The 20106-nt window shown below is 37.3% G+C and overlaps 1 protein-coding gene across 6 annotated transcripts in view; it reads right to left on the reverse strand.

The window, feature by feature from the left end:
• TBC1D1 (TBC1 domain family member 1) overlaps positions 1-20106 on the reverse strand; it is a 101997-nt gene that overhangs the window by 20097 nt on the left and 61794 nt on the right. For 3 of the 6 annotated variants that reach the window (XM_065735673.1, XM_065735676.1, XM_065735677.1), the window contains 8 exons: positions 19983-20074; positions 18354-18464; positions 16002-16130; positions 14582-14671; positions 12630-12910; positions 10829-10957; positions 7984-8103; positions 6724-6863 (listed from right to left, as the gene is read on the reverse strand). In XM_065735673.1, coding sequence (XP_065591745.1) covers positions 6724-6863; positions 7984-8103; positions 10829-10957; positions 12630-12910; positions 14582-14671; positions 16002-16130; positions 18354-18464; positions 19983-20074 — 1092 coding nt within the window. Of the gene's footprint in view, positions 1-6723; positions 6864-7983; positions 8104-10828; positions 10958-12629; positions 12911-14581; positions 14672-16001; positions 16131-18353; positions 18465-19982; positions 20075-20106 lie in introns of those variants that run through there. The other 3 variants (XM_065735675.1, XM_065735674.1, XM_065735678.1) reach the window with 3 other exon arrangements.

Raw genomic sequence — 20106 nt, forward strand, 5'->3', positions numbered from 1 at the left:
CACTTAATTTAAAAAACAATCTGTGAACCATATTTGACAAAGAAACCCCACACCCGTAGCTGCACAAACACACCAACTAAGGCCATACAGCAGGATAATTACCAGCTCTTAAAGTAAACATACAGAAAGGGAGGCAAACAACTAGGATATTTTTGCTTTTGTTTCTCATTTTTAATCACATCATAACTTTCTGCACTTTTTCATTTGGCTTCAATTGATCTACCACAAAATGATTCTTTTTGTCAGGCATGCAAGGCAATTCTAAGAAGACTGAGAACACTGCAGAAGAAAAGAACAATTAAATAAACCTCACGCAAATTGAGAAAGCATCTCTTTTCAGGGAACATTTGTTTTTTTAATCAAGTTATCAGAAGAAGCATAAGTTCCTGTACTTTGCTTTCTTAATGCCTGCTATGGAATCACTTAATTTTATCATTATTTCATACTCTTCTCTGAAGGCTCAGTGGTCTAACTTAGAAGAAAAATTACTACTTTTGCCTCCTTTAAAATGAATGGTCAAAAGTCCACCCATTTCCTTCTACTTATCTCCAAAAGTTAAGTCATAACCACAGTGCTTCCCCCTCAGCCAAACAGAATGCATGAGGATGATCTCCCTACAAAGAACCTGACCACTTACACATCCAAAAAAATGTTTTAAAATCCATGCAACTGAAGTCCTATTGCCCAGACTGTTCAGAGAAGGGCAAGTATATCTGTTCACACTCCTGAAACAAGTATTTTGTACAGCAGCTCCATGATCCATTTTTTTTATCATCATCTAGCATAGTAATACATTTCACACTGAACACAAATATAAATGCAAAACATCACATCTCTACAAACTAACAAAATGGAAATGTTTTTACCCCTTTAAATTCTGCTCAGAAAGTCGTGGTGTACTGACTCACACAGTTCGTATGCAGTTACTCTTCTCTTGTTCGTTCAAAGGCACTCGCACAACTGAACTCAGACAACTAAATATGAATGGAAATGTTCACAGCTGTTGGCTTCTGATTTTCTGTTTTGCTACTGTCAGTCTTTTCCTCTTGAAGAGTCAGAGAGGACTAGGGTGGATCCAAATACCACCTGTTTTCTTATACAGCATTTACCTGTGTGTTACCACAGTTAAATTCAAGTACTAAAATATACTTATAAAAATAAAAGCAACCTCTTTACAAACTGAGACTTAGGACGAAGTGTGGATATCCAGACTTGGTGTATCTACATTTCAGAGAACGCTGAATTTCATGGGATGGTAAATTAATCAAATTATAAATATCCTACATTTTATATGGCAGTGTTTTACAAAGTAGGAAATGCTGACATAGATTCATTCAGGAATACAGTTGGTTATTAAAAATATCAATACAATGATGAAATTCTATTAGATCATTTAAACTGGGAAGCATTAATCTGATTATTTTCTTTACAGGTAAATTTAAAGACATTCCTAGGCAAAGACTTGCAACTATAGAAGAGCTTTAGGTAAGTTATCAGGTAGAGAAGGAACAGTCACTCAACTTGCGCTGGCAATAAAAGGAAACATTTTGTTTTGATTGTTGCCTTTGATACACAGTGCACTACTAGCGATGTCCTGCACATTTTTTTCCTACAATGACTACATTTAATAGGTTTTGTCCATTTTTTAATGTATATTTAATGCTATGAGGGAAAGGCTTTTAAGAACAATGCTGTCAGAACTGGCTTTATTTACTTTAGCAGACACGGAACTTGGAAAAAAATATATAAATTCCATCCATTAGAGAAGTCTTTCATTTTCTTTTATAATGCATTATATGCACAAAGTAACATCAACTTCAGAAATAAAATTTCACAAAAACGGTAACCAAATGTTAACATGAAAAGTAAAAGTGATATAGGTAGGAACATCCTTATCCACTGTATGCTGCTATCTATTCACATCTTGTTACATTTTCAGACTAGCCAATATAAGATGCGTGTACATCTTGGGGTAAACAAATCTCTTCCCTCGCAACTCATCCTCTCAGGGATTTATGGATTTCTTAGAGTCAAACATGTATTCTGGTTTTAAATATGTATATATGATGTAGGTGTTAGAAGGTACCAGACTACTTACAGAGACATCCTGACATTTCCTGTTCTTAATGTACACTTGATTTCTCAATGCAAATTTTACTGATTGGTCTTCAAGGACCAACTTAAAAGATCATCACCCAATTTACAGGCTGTGCTACTCAGTTCAGGTCCTCCAGCAATCAGACCTTACTGTGGCAACACCTGCATCACTGCAAAGCGTGTATCACCTGGAAGCATGGCACTGCTTCTCTTTATGATGGAAATTCTCATCTGTTACTGACAAACTAAAGACACTTGAAGAAATTTAGCTCACAGAGGTTAAAGCTATAAAAAGAAAAAAAGGCAGCAGAAAGGTTAAAAAACTCGATAGGCTCAACTATTACCATTATCAATCCTACCTCTAATTCCTCCGTAGAAGAGTCCTAAGCTTGATTTTGACTTCCAAATGGCATTTCCTTTTCTATCTTTTTTTTCGCCTCTCTCTTATCTCTTGTGGACATTTAACAGAAAGTCTAAAGTCTACACTGATAAAATGCAACATGTTCACAACCTGCCTTTCTTCCCACCACCATGTACCAGGATGTTCAGGAACCTAAATAAACCTGTTTAACGGCTCAGGTGGCTTGGTAAGTTTGCAGAGCTGCGTCAGCTGTTTGGCTGGCAAAGGTGGGGAAGCTGAATGTTCAGATAATCCCTCAAAGTAAAGTATAAAAATGGACATTTGGTTAAGTCAACACTCATCCATGTCCAGGAATACCTAAGCCTGACTGACAAACAAGCCATCCAACTTTCACGTCCTGAACAGACTGGAGCAGAAATACTGCAACAAGAAACCGAATATTTCATTAACATGTACAAGCAATCTGGAAGAAAGCAGGGAAAGCAAAGATAAGTAGTAGAACAACTGAACTGAACTTAAATGAACATAGCTGGGAGCACACATTCCACTGAACCAAACTGCTGTATGTTAAAAACTACGTGCAGCTTTCAAAACTTATGAGATTACTAAGTACATTTAAGCAGGATGTAAGCACATTAGCACATGCTGAAAGACTGCTTCCCTCTTCATCTGCCAACCTCAACAGCTTTTGTTGACTCCTATTCCACATTCGACCTATATTCTTTTCACCCCTCACTGCTCATGAATAAATGAGCACGTCCATACATACCTCATACTGGTACTGTTCTGATGCTCCCACCTCCTTTGACACTCAAGAAAGAACAAGCTGAGAGCAGGCCCAGAGTAAGAACAAACTGAGATGCTCTTTATACAGATACATTTATTTGTACCCAGCTCAGGCTTTGTGTGACAGGGCTTCAGTTATAAGATGCAGAGTATCCCTGCGCTCCAAAAGGATGTATTACATGCAGCCATCATGCAAAAACTATATGCAGAATGAAGTAAAAAGGATCATAAGAAACCATAAAAATGTATAGCTGCCAAGGATCACACTGACAAAAGTTCATAAATGAAAAGCTGGTGAATGACTGCAGTAGTCACTAAAATGTCCCATATTTGATTACTTGGGTAGAGATATGAACAGGCAATTCCATTAGCTCCAGAAAGAGCTACAACTAATATAAACGTTTTCCTTCTGTGAGGACATTAAAGTGGTTAAACCACTGTTTATCAAAATATTGCCTTAAAATCTTATTTTAATGAAATTTTTTAATTGACCAGAACAATTTTAATTAACCATTTACTATTCAAGCAATCTCAGTATTAAACAAGACTTCGTGAAAACTGGGTGGGGGGGGGGAAGAAAACCTGCTAAGAGGAACAAAAAGTTAAAATAACAGAAGAGACAAACTCACCTAAAGGCCTAAATTTTAAAACCTTTCAGAAGTACTTGGTATATAACCAACTACAAATTGAACCTTGCAATCTTTTTGTTTAGAAGCTGGAAACCTTAATGTAGAAAAATGTTTTATTTTAGGCTTAGTTTTAACTTCTTATAGGAAGTAACAGAGAAGAGGTTCAAACATAATGTGTCAGTGCCATTTTCACTATGGAGTTTTTTTACACATGGCTCTCTGAATGTATACCTTACCAGCAACAAATTCTCTCCAGAACTTAATAAGTCTGGCAAGATACAGTGGGAATGTGCATGGAATAATTCCACATAAACATTTAATTTTCTGTCCTAGATTCTTTTTCTTTGTTTCATTTTAAACATCACAAATTTCAGGTCAATAAACAAACAAGAGAATACCCACAATCATTTAAGTGGCATGATCAGATGCTCTTTGTTACTAGAAAACTTCAGATACGGAATCACAAGAAAAAAAACAAGTTCTTCCACTCTCATATGCAACTTCAAGGAAAGGCCAAATGAGAAATTCTTGAAAATTTATGTATTTCAATACAATACGTTAAAATTTGTTATTACCGATTTATTAAGGATGTGGTTTAAGGACAGGATTTGGTAGCTCAGGTTGGCAAGTTGAGTTGATGGTCTTGTAGGTCATTTCCAACTTAGACAATCTCTACAATTCTATGATTTGCCTAGCCATAGGATGCAATTTGTTGGAAAGACTCCATGTTAAGTATGAATATCTGTGTTCATGCAGGGCAAAGAGATATACATGCATAATTTGAAATGTTTAAGACAATGAGCAGAAGAGCGAAAGTGAATTCATACACAGAAAAGAGGCCAAAATAATTTAGAAAAAGAGATTAATAAAAGTCTCTTTTCAAAAGAAATATAGTATGTGAGACAGATGGCAGTGCAATTGATTTGGTTAGCAAACTGTGCTCCTCCTCTTCTATCTCCCCTCACTTCACAGGATACAGAAAAACAAACAATGACATACCAGAGTGTAAGATACAGAGCTTGCCTTAAGCTGGCAGTGAGTGAAACGTTGCCCCCAAGTGCTCTGCATAACCCACAGCAGCACAACTACTCTGCTCCTCACCTTCCAGCAGTCTGGGCTCTATACTTAGCAGCTCTCCCATAAACCACATTTTTTTGAAAGTGCTGAAGAAAAATTTTACTCTGAAAAATTACTGTCTAAAAAGGTACTTTAGACCCTTTTCCGATTACAAGTGGATGGCTGAGTTACAACTTTTCCACGTGGCAGTACTGTCAAATATTAAAATAAATAAATAAAAAAGAAAAGCAAACCAAATCATTTAGATATGCAAGCCCTTCTGCCTTAGACCAAAAGAGTATAAGAGGAGATCTGGAGCATGACAAGGGGCAAACAGCAGGAGAAGATGTTGCACTGCAGCTCACTACATTAAATGTAATATTATAATCCTGCAAACTTCTAACTTCCAGCTGAAAAGCAGTAAAAATCTGGGCTGGATTGAGTCGAGCTGTCAGGCAAGGCAGGAGTCACAACTGGCATGCAAAAAGGCATTTTGATACATCTACTTTATGCATTCTTAACGCTACTGATTCAGACAGACTTCTTCAAGGATAAGGCAAGTGGTACATTTAAATTATGGTACCTGGAAAACAGTTTGTTCTTTGCCTTGTCTTGCACAACGCAGCCATCAAAGCACAGCTAGCAAACATTACCCCCCAGCTAAGTTACAAGAGAGAAAGGTTTAGCTCAACTAGCATTCAAACTACTAATGAATACTTCCTAAAGAAGAAAGGGTCAGGAGTGGGACTTGGTGAAGCAAACTTCATGTGGGAAATCAGGACACCAGACATCATCTCATCATATTAAGTCCAATTATATTGCAAGCAACTCATAACAGAAACACAGAAATGACAGAAACATTTTTGATATGTAAAGTGTTCAGTTCATCAAAAAGGTCTCTTTTTAAGATGTAATAACAACATTTCAATGATTGTTAACCTGACAGCTTTCCCTATTCAAACATGACTATTTCATTATTACGTTTACTGCAATGTATTGTTTGCTCAGGTTCCTTTTGATTCTTATGCTATGGCCATAGAGACAGGACAGAAGGTAGATCCTGCACAGCTCCAGCAGTGAATTTCACATTCCAGTGAGTCAGAAATCTGGAGCCAAAAGTTCTCTGAGGCACTTTTGATTCTAGTGTGTAATGTAGCATGTGTCAAGCTCACATAAGGTGAGATGTGTAAAAAATGATGAACCCACATGCTCATGTGCAGTGATTTTTTTTTCCCTGGTCTGTGGTTCTTTACATCTACAGAAATTCAAGAAAGAAGTAAAGTATAGCTGATAATCATTGCTAAAGTGGTAAAGAATTGCAGAACAAAGCAGCACAATGTGAGGTCAAATCCAGCCTGGTATGAAGTAAACACCACAGAACTCAAGTGAAGTAATGAAAGAAATGTAATTCCTTCTGCTGGGGATGGATTTTTCTGGTCCTTGATTCTGTACTTTGGCATGACAAGATAAAATTGCAGGATCACATTTTCTTGAAAGCGATACTTGGTGCTGCTTTTTTTTTTTTTCCCCCTCTTCAAACTCATTAAAATAGTTCATCTAGAAAATAATTTCTTCCTTGGTTTGTTAACTTTGTACCATCTGCACTAAGTTACATAGGAAGTTGAAAAATAAAAAGTCTAAGTGCTGATGAGCTTGGCATAACCCAGAAGTGGGAAGCCACAAAGCCAGTACAGACAAAGCACTGGGCAAGCACGCCCACACAGCAGATGAAATGGGCCACAATTCACGTATTATACCCACTAACAACATACATGGAATCCAATACAGACTTACCATCGTATCGACTGGGAGAATCACATGCTTTCTGAGGAGTTGCCACTCGCAGGAATATCTGCTGTCTCCAAGAATGTCGGCGAGTCCTTACAGGGCTGTCAGCACCAACAGCCTCCTGGCTGTGTTTGGATTCATAGTCACTAAAATTGCAGAACACAGAATGGCTTGTGAGTAGGTTACTCAAATCTGCCAGGAACATCAACACAGCGTTCAGTGAGTATCAGAACCATCTGCTAAGAAGCGCAGTGTGCTGTGCACATGCTGTATCAAGCTGTAAGTGCTAGGTGGGTGAAACTTGCTCAGTAGCAGCAGGCTTACACAAGGCTGCAGGCATCACTCAAGTTCACCAGAAGGGGTTCTCAGCTCTGTGCAACCTGCTATCTATGGTTTCATTTCATTTTCAGCTTTCTTTGTAGCAGTGCATTGAACACACTACATTAAAGATGGTGTATGTCTAAGTATCGTTACAATTCTGCTGCCATCATTATTATACCATCCACAATAAGTAGCAGTTATTTGTAGGAGATAGAGTGCTGCTGATGTCTTTTATCAGCAAACCTTAAGGAATTTTACAAACATTAATTAAACTTCTAGCCTTCTGTGAGTCAGATACATAGTACACTCCTTCACAACACAGAATTAGAGCAGAAACTATAATTGTGTTCTTGTCACAATGTGAAAGAAGCAAAGAAGTTGGTTAACAGTGTCCAGAGACCCTAGCTGTTACTGCTTTAATGGAACACACAAACTACACAGTGGAAGTTCTTATTCAGATTATTAAATGAAAATATGCACACCAATGCTGTCGTTCTATCAAAAATCCCATTTCTAAGTGATAACATCAGTCTTCGTTTGAGTTGAGAGTGATAAATGAACTTCAAACAGTTCTGCAACTGAGAATAGCATTCCACAGACCATCTTCTCCACCCACCCTAAGGAGGCTGACACTGCTTAGGGTGAACCTTGTATGTTCTCTTCACTAAAAACTGCTAACAGAGTTCTTGTGCAGGAATAATCACAAGTGAAGAGATGCAAGCTGCACGACCACCACAACACCAAAATGGACAAGCTCTGCAAACACTTCAAGAGAGGAGACTGGGATAGCTCCATCCTTTTGACAATAAACACATGCAGAATACATGCAAGTGAACTGTTGCACAAGTCAGATTTTGCAAGTGCAGGAAGCATTTCAAATACTTCAAACAAAGAAACCTTTGAATAATACAGTTTTACCTCCAGGGTTAAAGAGAGAAACCCTACCTTGTTGTGCTCCTAAAGTCTGAGGTGTTATTTTCATCTACAGGAGCCAGAAATTTTAAGAAATTTGGCACAGAAGAGGAAGAATGAAGCTTTTTCCTTAAGGCAGTACGGTAGGAGATGCTGAGAGTGCAGTTGGGAAAAGTATAGTTTAGAACAAGGAAGTATAAATACACAGAATAAAAATAACACAGACTGCTAAATTTCTAACAGACAGCAGTTAAATCCTGAAGGCATAAATATCAAGGAAACCAAAGTCAAAACTAAAACCACTAACAAAGCGCTACTTTGGAATATGTATTCGTTTGGGCAAATTAAAATGTTCAAACATAAATAAATATGCTTCCAGTAAACATTATTCTTTGTTATATCACAAGATTCTTGGTGCGTGTTTCAAGTATGTTCCTTTAACCTAGTAAGAACCAGTAACAACTTTAAAATTGAAAAATTACCTAAATATCAGTTTCAGTGATTGCCTAAGGTTGGAGGAAAAGGTTAGGAAAAGCTGGCTCTGATAATCTTAGTACTGGCAAATGAAATCCAAGACTTTGGCAAAGTCTGTTTTGAGAAGTATTAACAGGCTTTTATTCAAACAAGCTTGGAACATTTAAACAAAAAGCTGAGCTTTCTCACTGATGATTTATTTAGGATTGTGACTTTACTTATGCAACAGACAGAAGCACTAATCAAACTTCATCAACTGTCTTCTGATCAACACAATTCCTGGTTCTGCTCTGTCTCAAAAAATAACCTCCCAACACCCTCAAAAGCTGGTTAGTAGAAGGACATGAGAGCAACTCAGTAGAAAATTACTTGGTTTGTTGAGAAGAGTACACAAAAACACTTGAGTAGGAGAATTTACACTTGACCCAACAGAATTTTAGTAAGAAAAGTTTCTCATAATCCATAATGTTGTATTTGGATGGCATTTAGCTCTGCCTCATAAAGATATGAAATGAAGCAGTTCTTTAGTAGCTGGTACTGAGCATGAGAAACATTCTGCTGTAGTGTGGTGTACCCTGTAAACACGTTTCATTTACAATCTCATTGTCAGTCAATTGCAATTACATGGTGATTTCACTTAGAGAAATGCAGTCAGATTGGGCAGTTTGATTTCATTCATTTAAACTAATTAACTTATTTTTTTTCCTGTTGGATGACAGGCTGGCTATGAGCCAGCAGTGTGCCCTGGTTGCAAGAAGGCCAATAGTATCCTGGGGTGCATTAAAAAGAGTGTGGCCAGCAGGTCGAGGGAGGTGATCCTCTCCCTCTACTCTGCCCTGGTGAGGCCTCAGCTGGAGTACTGCATCCAGTTCTGGGCTCCTTGGTACAAAAAGGCAGGGATCTCCTCTAAAGAGCTTAGCGGAGGGCTATAAAGACGATAAAGGGCAGGGAACACCTCCCTGATGAGGAAAGGCTGAGAGACCTGGGTCTGTTCAGCCTTGAGAAAAGAAGACTCAGAGGGGATCTGATCCATATCTATAAATACCTTTATAGGTAATTTTTATTATAAATACCTTTATAATGAGTGGTGAAGTGAGGTGGTGGAGTCTCCTTCTCTGGAGACATTCAAGACCCACCTGGACGCCTACCTGAGCAACCTGGGCTAGGGAGCTGCTTTGGCAGGGGGTTGATGATCTCTAGAGGTCCCTTCCAACCCCTACAGTCCCGCGATTCTGTGATTTGATATCCCTATCCATTTCAGTTCTCAGTCTGGTTGCTTAGAGGTTCACTACAGAATGACACTGAACAATAGAGAAAGTGAAGGAGAAGGTGCTACTGTATGCGCAGAATGTATCTCCTAATCTGCTTTAGAAAAATCTACTTCGGAGAATTTAACCTTCAGGATTCAAGGAAGGGATCATTAGTGTGGTGTTCAGGCCTGGATAAAAGCAGAGTAAAGATGACACTGAAGACTCACATTTCGTCCCTTGAATTTTATCATACTTCTGAGGTGAAGCTAAATTAAGAGGTACACTAGATAATGCTCAGCAAATACAAATGAAGAGACTGGAGTTCAGTACTTTCCCTGGATTAAAAGAGTTGTCACCTCAGGAAAAACACCTCAAAACCAACAACAATAAAATTTGCTTGCCAGAAGCGCTGACAGGACCTTCCAAGGCCATTCAGCCTCATGAACATTTTGAGCTAAAATAAGCAGTTTAACTTGAAGGGGTTCAATGGTCAAGATTTTTAGTCAGGTCCTTATTTCAGCATCCCAGGGAAATGAGAAGTTAATGTGCTTTCCTCAATGCTCTCTATGCATATTTCTGTTCTCAGAAACAAGGCACAGAAAATTATTATTTGATACTACTTAGTGTAACCATGACAAATTAATCAAGACAAACACATGAGTTCATTTCTGCCTTTTTCTTTCCCCTCAATTGGCTCCTCACAGTCCAGCTATTTTTTGTCCAGTTTAGTCAACTTAGTTAATTTGTCTTTAAATGTCAGGCACAAAAGAATATTAATGTATTTCTGTGTTGCCATGAACAAAGCAGAACAGAACTGAATAATTCAGGAGAGACAGAGCAAGCTGGATCGCAGGTTCTTGGCAACTTATCATTGGCACAATTTAGGCAGGGCTGCTGTCTGCTGTATAACAAGAAACTGCTGTGGAGGAACCAGCTCCAAAGAATGCCATGTATCTGAAGGAATTTTCTGTATTAAAATAAAAATTATGCAAGTATCAGAGCTACATTCAGTAGCATAGCAGCTGAGTTCCTCCTCCCCTAAAAACCACCTTAAATCTTTATTAAATTATTTTAATTACTTACACTACAGAGCTTCATATTTACAGCGTGGTAAAACAAACCCTGTCCCAAACTACGTGCAGGTGCCATCTCACCTCTTTTGTGCAAAATGCCCACTTTGTTCTCCACTTGAATTATGCCTTAGGTATTTTAAAAAGTTGGGTGAAGAGGCCGAGGGATTAAGACGAGCTAGAGTAGGAGAACGTGCAAGTTGACCAGAAGAACTTTTAGGTTCGCCGACAGATGTGTTCAAACCGTATAGTGGGATTCCAACCAGAGGAATGGAGTTGAGGTAACAGAAAGAACAAAACATAGTAAGAGAGAAGAAACAGGGAAGAAAAAACAAAAGTGAAATTATCTTCTCTAATCCTTGAAAGTAACCTGTCAAATACAAATCAGCCATTTCATACATTTTTCAGAGTTAATGCAGTAACTGCAAGAGGCTGAACATTTTAACCCAATCAACAACATCTGAAACACACACTTCAAAAAGGCATTTCAGTGAATGACTAAACTCAAACTCCAAAAAATATGTCAGTAACACCCATTTCTTCTCCCTCATGCTGTTTCTCTTTGTTTTCTAAGATAAAGTCAGGCATATGATCATGAGATTTCATGGATGAGAAGTGAAGTATTATGTTCTTCAAGATTAAAAACAACAATTGGTGTAAGCCATTGAAAAACCACTCATAAAACATATCAGACTTGTTCAATGTACAGTTCTTCTAGGTCCTGTTCTGTGTGTTTCCTATGAAAGGTAACCAGTGATTTCTTTTTTAGGTCTGATTATGAGAAGGAGCAGGTAGACTCAGGACTTAGTAAAAAAAATAAAAAAAATTATACAATCAAACCATAACAGCTGCAACAAAAGAAATTAAAAAAAGACACTTAGTTTTTAGCTGCATTCCAATATTAAGGACAGAAACTGTCTGAACAAGCAGCAACAAATGTGAGGGCAACTTTCATGAAGGTGACAGACCAACAGCACAAGTTCCAAACTGCACTAAAACATGTTCTGGTATTTAAGAATTCAAAAGGTTCAAAAAAGGGACAAAAAGGCAACCTAGGTTATGTTTCTTTTTAAATGCTATAATTTTCCTTCACTGTCATCACCTATTCCAGGCACGTTCTTATGCTGCCGCCCTGCCTCCTGCAGGGAAAAATGAGTTGGAACATGTACAGATTTTGTACTGCCTAACTTGTGTAAACGAGCAGTTTTGGCAGTGAAACAGAAGTCTACAGACAGAAGCGTTTCCATAGTAATTGGAAAAAAACAGACAGAGGGAGGAAAGAAAGCTGCCATAATGTTCAAAGACTTTGGAAATGCAGAGGCAGGCTTATGAAGGAGGATAGCTTGAAGAATATTAGCATTAAGGCAGCCAGTAGCTTGTTTTTGCATGTAAAAATTTGAAGATTAATTTGAAATGCTGCATAGGAGCTTCACATCTATCAACAGTTATGCAAATTTATGTCAAGTTTGTGTTTTACTTCAAAATCATACATGAATTCACCAAATAGTAAGGTTCTCAGCATCAGAAATGCTACCATATTTTTCTCTATTGACAGACAAGGTAAAGGTAGCATTTATTTACATTGCCTGCAAATAAATGCAACAAAAATTACAGAACATTGCTTATAAAAACATAATCTAACATCTCAGGAGCAATCCTATACTGTGCTTACACTTAGCTTTGTGACACAAAGTGTGGAAATACATATCTCAGGTTTCACATCCCCCCTGCGCAGCGCATGGGACAGGGTACCTACAAACCTCCTTAGTGACACACTGCTGTCATACATAACTTAACCACTAGGAGGACATACTTTGTACGCCATCATCATCCCCAAACTTGCCCTTAACAAATGAAAGCACAGCCTGCTTTTTGTAAGTCTTACTTTCTCTTGTGAGGAGTTTCTGTGCTCACTGAGTGATACCTCATAAGTTTCCTCTGGGGAACAGATGGTGATGTTTCAACAGATACCAGAGACTCCCGGCTTTCTGATGGTAAATGACTCAGTGTGTTTGCTCGCCTTCGAAAGCTTTGTTGAGGTAGCGTAACAGAATGATCAATATCTGGGTCACTGGAGAGATCACCCACTGATCCACTGGTCTTGATAGCATTCTCTGTTGTTAGTGTAGGAACTCTGTCTGCCTCCCTTTCAGACAATGGTGGTTCCTAGCAGAACAAAAAAGAAGGTTATCAACATGTGGTTTTAAAATCAGTGTTTGGAGTTGCAGTTTTGTGTCACTGTTAACCCTCTCAGAGACCTGCTTCAAGCTTGCATGTTTTTATCGTGAATCTCAAAGAAAGAATCTTTGATATTTTATGGTTTTGTTCCTCATTACTTAGGTCAACAAATCATAGCTTCCATTTTACAGAGGAAAAATAATTTTGCTAATGATTATGTTTTACTGTATGCTGAACATGACTCAGAGGTAAGAGGAAATGAACAGATGGTCAGGTTTGGATAACAGTAATGAAAAAGGCAGTATTTCAGATTACTGTATACCTAGCACTTCATTTAACAATACAAGTTTTCCCTATGTAGAGACTCACACTAAAGACTTGAATCCTATGACTAAATGCCTTGCTTTAGTCCAAAATGATGCATTTTTCTTTGTCTCCCACCTCCTGTGTTTCTTGCAAAGTCAGTCATTCTTTCAAGATCATAAGCAGGAGGAGTGGACTCTTGATTACCTCCAGTCAGGAATCCTCTGTATAAGTGACCAAAGACTAGAGCAGAATGGATAGCTGTATCCAAGCCTGCTACGTCCAAGGAAGATGACTGTCTTTCCTGTTTACAATTCGTTCATAGTATTTTGCTTAGAGTAAGAGCTTTTTAGCGATGCAAAAAGGAAAATTGCCCCACTTCTTGGTTTGGTTTTATATGCTCTAACAAAATAATCCTGCATTCATGGTAGGTACTTTCAGGGCTGAAACTAATCAATTAGGGTCAGTAGTATGGCAATTATCAAATTTGCTTTGTTGCACAGTTTTGAAAGACTCAGATAATGTTATATTTTAGCTCACATACATAAATTTGCATAAGATACATGTACTACATATAATATAGAATTTGTATATAAATTTCTAATTCAAATGGAACCCCATTCAAACCGTTTGTTTGCTTGTTTTAATAATACAAGGACTATGAGGAAAGACCTAAAGCTTGAAACTTCTGGTGATCAGAAATACAGATTAGAATATGGGTCTCATCTTGCCCAACAATAGAGTTTAGTGAAACTCTATAGACAGTGGCACATGAACATCGTGCTGGCATCTGACTTATTTCTTAATCTGAAATTCTGTTAACAAAGTAAACTGGGAAATTACTAAAGTAAACTAAACTAAAGTTGTTCCTCAGAGGATTTAAACATATTCTAAACATATTCTAGACATATTTTATACATGAAAAGCGATTTGGGTAATCAACTTACAAACCCTAAAAAACAGAAAAAAATGTTTCAAGCTGGGAAAGTGGAAGGGACAGTGTCTGACCCAAAAAGCTACCAGCAGTGGGTGATCCCCATCAACCTCAGAGGGACTCAACACAGGAATAAAAATATAACCTAATGTTTCAGCAAGCAGCAGCAGGACTCTTAGAGTTAGAAACTAACTCTAAACATCGTTGGGTGATTCTGTTTTTATCATTCTGGTTCTGAGGTTTATTTTCTTTCACACAAAATTAGATTATGTTTGGGAAGTAGACAACCAAAACAAAATGCAAGACGTTAGAACAGAGCAGTTATATGATCAGCTGGTAACTGAATTTCACATCTGACGAGTTGTTTTAGGTATATTAACAGAAATTTCTCACTATATACGTGAACCACAGGCTTTACTCACTTTATTTGTGCTGCTTAAGGTACTGGACACAGAGGCCTCCAGATCCACAGATCCACCAGAACTATCAAGAGGACTTCTGGCTTTACTGCCCTGTAGAAACAAAGCATGCTGTCAGTTAAGCTTATAACACACAGGGCATACCAGGAAATTGAGCATACCAAAAAGAGATTTTCATAGCATAAACAGAATCTGTAGCTTTCAAAGACAATAGCAAATTTAATTTCCCCAAATCCTTAGCAATAGACTTTGCCTCTGTGAAAAACAGAGGCTTCATTCAGGACAGTTACTGGCATTTTAAATGATGCCTACCCAGTCAGGGAATTATCATGAGCAACTACATGCATTATATGTGAATATAATCACATATTGCACATACATTCTTAATGCCTTCTGAAGTTCCTAACATTTCTTGCCTTCAAATAGTCTCTGGCTGCTGTGGTTTAACACAGCAGGCAGCTGAGCACCACACAACCATTTGCTCACTCCCCCACAGTGGGATGGAGCAGACAATTGGGGGGAAAAAAAATTAAAACTTGCGGGTTGAAATAAAGACAATCTAATAGCATAGTAAAGAAAGGGAAAATAACCATAACAAAAATAAAAGAAAAAAGTACACAATAAAAATGATGCACCATTCAACCAGTGTGTCACCTGCCAACCAATGCCCAGTAAGGTCCCAGTCAACAGTAGCCACCTGGCCAACTCCCCCAGTTTTATTGTTCAGCATGATGCCATGTGGTATGGAATATCCCTTTGGCCAGCACGGATCACCTGTCCTGATTCTGTCCCCTCTCAGCTCTGCATACACTCCCAGCTTCTCACTGACAGAGCAGTGCAAAAAGATGAAACATCCCTGACCCATCATAAGCACTGCTCAGCAGCAACTAAAACATCAGTATGCTATCACTATTTCCCTCCCAAATCCAAAACATGCACTAAACCAGTCACTATGAAGAAAATTATCCCAGTAAAAACCAGGACAGTCCTTCATTATTCATCAGTTCTGTCATGATAAATAAACATTGCCTCATTAGGAATGCTTAGTCAGTTCCCTAATAATTTCCTTCTACATAGTTAGAAGCAAAAATTTGTGATTTCTTTTCTTTTCCAAATCCAAAAGAGAAATAAAACAATGACAAGCTTCATAAGTTCCCATGTTCAGCATCATATTCCGTTTTTGAAATGCCTATATGCACTATTTATATCTAGTCATCAGTTTACTTTTTCAGTGCTTGGTATTTTCTTTACTAAAGCTCTACTTTGTTTGGCCATCCAATATATGCACTCAAGCACTTTTTTCACTCTACTTTTAATGACCACTTAGCTACAACCTGAAAGGATAGCAAATGTGGTGTATCTGCTATTTGAATAAATAAAACAACAAATTATGTTCAGATGCAATAAACATGAGGATACTTACACGTGATAAAATACTTTCAAACGATTCTGTCAGAGATCTTTTTGCCTTGTTCTTTAACATATCTAATCGGAATCTTGGAGCACTGCTGGGCACTTCATTTACAGCATTCTCAGCAGACGGCTGTGAAGTCTGCAAGTGTTTAAAAACATAAATGTGAAATGCAAAACACTGTGGAGCAGTATCTCAGTGAAAAATATGAAGACTTCTGTAACATGTATCAATTCTTTTTCCTAGTGTCCTGGGTTTTTCATATCCTTTCCTCACTGATACATTGAAGCTTACCGAACTATCCTAAATTAAGACTAGAACATTTCTTCAAATTACATTTTGTAGTGTAGTAACATGCTTCAGAGGAATTGCCATTGCAGGAGGAAATTATAGCTGCGCTGAGAAATTCACTTTAATGTCAAAGCACAATTGTGTAAGTTCTAAAGTTCAAGTGTAACAGATTAGAGATTTCTCATAGAATTACTGTTCTTCAGCCATGACACACTTAACAAGAACTCCCAAGTATCTTCATCATATAAATATGGGCCTTTGTAAGTACTACAAAGATGTGTAATAACCTAACTCTTCTAAATACTTCAAAAGTAGGAACTCTTCAATTTGAATGCTAACAGTCTATTCAGAGTTTTGATTTTTTTAAATAAACATTTAAGTCCCTTTCCAGTGCTCATAAGGTAAGTAACAAATTTAAAAAATGTCACTACAGTGCAAGTATTAGCATCTAAACCTAACACCTGTAGCACAATTTTCATGTTATTTTTAGGGTTCACCTTGAGGCTGTCAGGTACTGTAGCCTTCTCTACATGGTCCTAAGTTCAGAGATCTGAATGCTCAATCCATGTAATTATCAGTACATGTACAGCTAACTGAACAGCTACCAGACACTTGCAACACTAAATACTTCTGTCTACATATAATTTTAAAGCTTCCTATTTACACTACTGTGAAATTTAGGCATTTTCATGTTATTTTTACTCATCTTAAGCTCAAAGGGCTAGTTAGATGCTGCCTGCTATTATCTTCTTACAAAAAAACATAATATTATTATCTGTACACTAGCATCCCTCACTTATACCACTTATATTTAAATCAAGAGAGAAAAAAAAACAAAACACCACCAACATACTGTCAAGGGAAAAACATGAAAGTGAATATCTATGCAGAAAAGAAGGAAATGGACACCAGCATGTAATGGGTTAATGACTGCTGAGACAAGTAACATTGCCAGAATACACGTTCAAAGGTATCTGCTGTCACACAGCTCTGCAGATAAATTAGCAGAGTAAATATAGAATGTTACACTAAGAAAAATGAGGGACTAGGGGCAACTCAACTCTGTTCTTAGAGCCTTGGCATCTTTACAAGTGTCAGATTAACCACTTTTGGTTTCAGGAGCTGAGCGAACAAACTGCACCAGGTCCCAGGAATTGTCAAAACACACTGAATATATATATTAAGATATTATCTTGCCTTAAATATCTCTATTTCTAAGCCATTCATAACTGACAACCATTTAATAGTTCATGTTATTTCAAATAAGGATATTTCAGATATGATGATAAAGAGCCCCGTTTCTTCCTGTCATGTCAAAACTACAACACTGTGATACTGTTTCTTTTCTCCTAAAAAATATACTTCCACTTAGATGTCCAAGCCGAGAAACCAGAGAACTCAGAGAACTAAATATGAAAGTTTTCTTTCTGCTTTCTCAGAAAGGTCAATAAATAACTAGTAAGCCATAAAGTAAGAAAACATTAACAAAATAAATGAACGGTAAATGAAGACTTGCTGCTACTTCCCCGATTTCTTCAGAGGTCTCATTGCTCCCCATATATTAGTTTACTAGTTAGTATTACAGTGACCACAGCCATCAGTGGTGGGAGTCAATCAACATTTTGCAAAGGGTCAAATAATCAGAACTGAAGGTTTTCATGGAACATTTGCTGATTATCTTCTGAAATACAGATCTCCTTGAGGTGTTTTCAAGGACAAGGAGATGGCAAAAGCCACAGATCAGGAGAAAGCAATTAGAGATTCATTATATATTCTCTGTAAGAATTATCATTACAGTGAGAAGAAAGAAACAACCAAATTAGTGGTCTAACGGATTGCATCTCTTTCTCCAAGGTCTGGAACCAAACTGTACTGGACAACTCAAAGCATACAATATATGCCAAAATTTGGCACGTGACACTGGCTGTAAGGAAAACCATTGTTCAACACTGCCTACAGTTTGAAGTACCAAAATACTAGTGATGGAAATTTCTCTTTGGAAAGATGCAGCTACAGAATGAATGACTTTTCTTGTCTTTTTCTTGCATGAGCTAAAACTGAATGGTTACTTACCTGTTTTGCTTCTCCAATGTGAACATGGTCCTTCTGTTTTTCTTCATACATGTTTCTCAAAATAGAGATAATCAGTTCATTCTCTTTTTGATCATTTCTTGGTCTCAATTTCTTTAATTAAAAAAACCACAAGCACAGTCATACACATTCATAAAAGATCAGCAGAACATCTCGCACTTGATGTCACCGTACTGACAATATGTAACAAGTTTAATTAAGTGCTACCGCCTCAGTCCACCAGAGGACAGCAGCGTCGCGAAAAAAGCAGCAACACAGACAGGGAAACAAACCACACTTCCAAAATGACAGATTTTGTGTGACAACTAAAGGCCAAGGATAAAGTATGAAACCAATACATGCACATAACTTCAGAGTATGCTTCTGCCCGTATAAATAAACAAACAAATAAATGAATACTTTTTTTTTAATGGCTCTGAATTTATAGTATACATGAAGTATGCCTTGATGTTAAGCATGATGCTTCTAGTAATCTTTCTCACCAGAAATTTCACCTTTTGGAAACGACAGGTGTCTTAAAAAATAGTGTGCAGGACTGTACAAGGGGAATAAATCAATATCTGCTGCACTCTATTTATACATGAAATAATGCATAAGAAATAATTAAAAATTATAGAACTTAATAATGTAAAACACAGTTTTCCAAAGTTAGGCTTAAAGCCCATGGAAGTAATGCAAGAAATGCAGTATGAAGGAGCTAAATGCCAGGAAAGCATCTTATATTAATAAGAAATGCCCTTAGAAAGATAATTATTTAAAAATGCATATCATAGTTACAAGATATGAAGCTCTATGAATGCAGTAAGTATAATTTCAGTCTCTCCAACTCAGCGTTGGAAGAAGATACGCAGACAATTAACCATTGGTTTAACTGAGTTAACTGCAGACTCTTACAAGAAGCATTAACAATTACCTTCATTTTGTGTGACTACTGGTAGCCTTAGGCCCTTAAAATGTGTACAGACGACTAAGAAGGCAACAGTACCAACTAGTTGCTATATACAAACAAATTGAGTCACTCTCATAGAACTACTTCCAAATTTGGTACTGGATGATTAATTGCCACATGGAAACAGACAAAGACAGAGACTGCAATGACTCAAAAGAGGAAGAGAACAGTATTTAAAAGATTGAAATTTCCTAATCAAACACAATGTGCCCAGTGACACTGCCTTTAATGTCATCATCTGTCCTAAATCCAGCTATGGTTTGCTCCATGATAACTTGAATCTCATTTAAAAGAAAGTTAAACTTTTTTTTTCAGTTAGTTCAACAAGCATTAAGATCTTGGTTAACTTTTACGCAGGACACTTTCTGATTTGGGAATGTTACACTGATTTGTTTTGGTCTCAAAGCTGAAGATTCTCAAAGTACAGTTTACTGCCTTGACCCACAAAAAAAGCATATGCAGCTTTCCCTCCGGGAGAAGTTAACATACTAGAAGATAAAAAGAATAAAAATAAGCCAATTTAAAGATAAGAAAATATCAAAAATAATGATACAGAAAATAAAACACAAGGTGATTAACAGTCTATGATATAAATCCAATGAATAGTTCACAAAAAAAAAAAAAACCCTAGAATAATTTTCCTTCTTTATACTAGTGCTTACCTTAACCTCTTCAAAAACAGAAGCCTGCTCCTGGCTATTTAGTGTTGTTAGATGTTTTTGTAGTTCTAGTTTAGTCTTAGAAGGGTGTAGCCCTAGTAAGAGGAACAATATTGTCAGAAATAAG

Source organism: Cyrtonyx montezumae, unplaced genomic scaffold (genome assembly GCF_038088225.1).
Source record: "Cyrtonyx montezumae isolate F1298 unplaced genomic scaffold, pur_monq_1.0 scaffold_2, whole genome shotgun sequence".
NCBI lineage: Eukaryota > Metazoa > Chordata > Aves > Galliformes > Odontophoridae > Cyrtonyx > Cyrtonyx montezumae.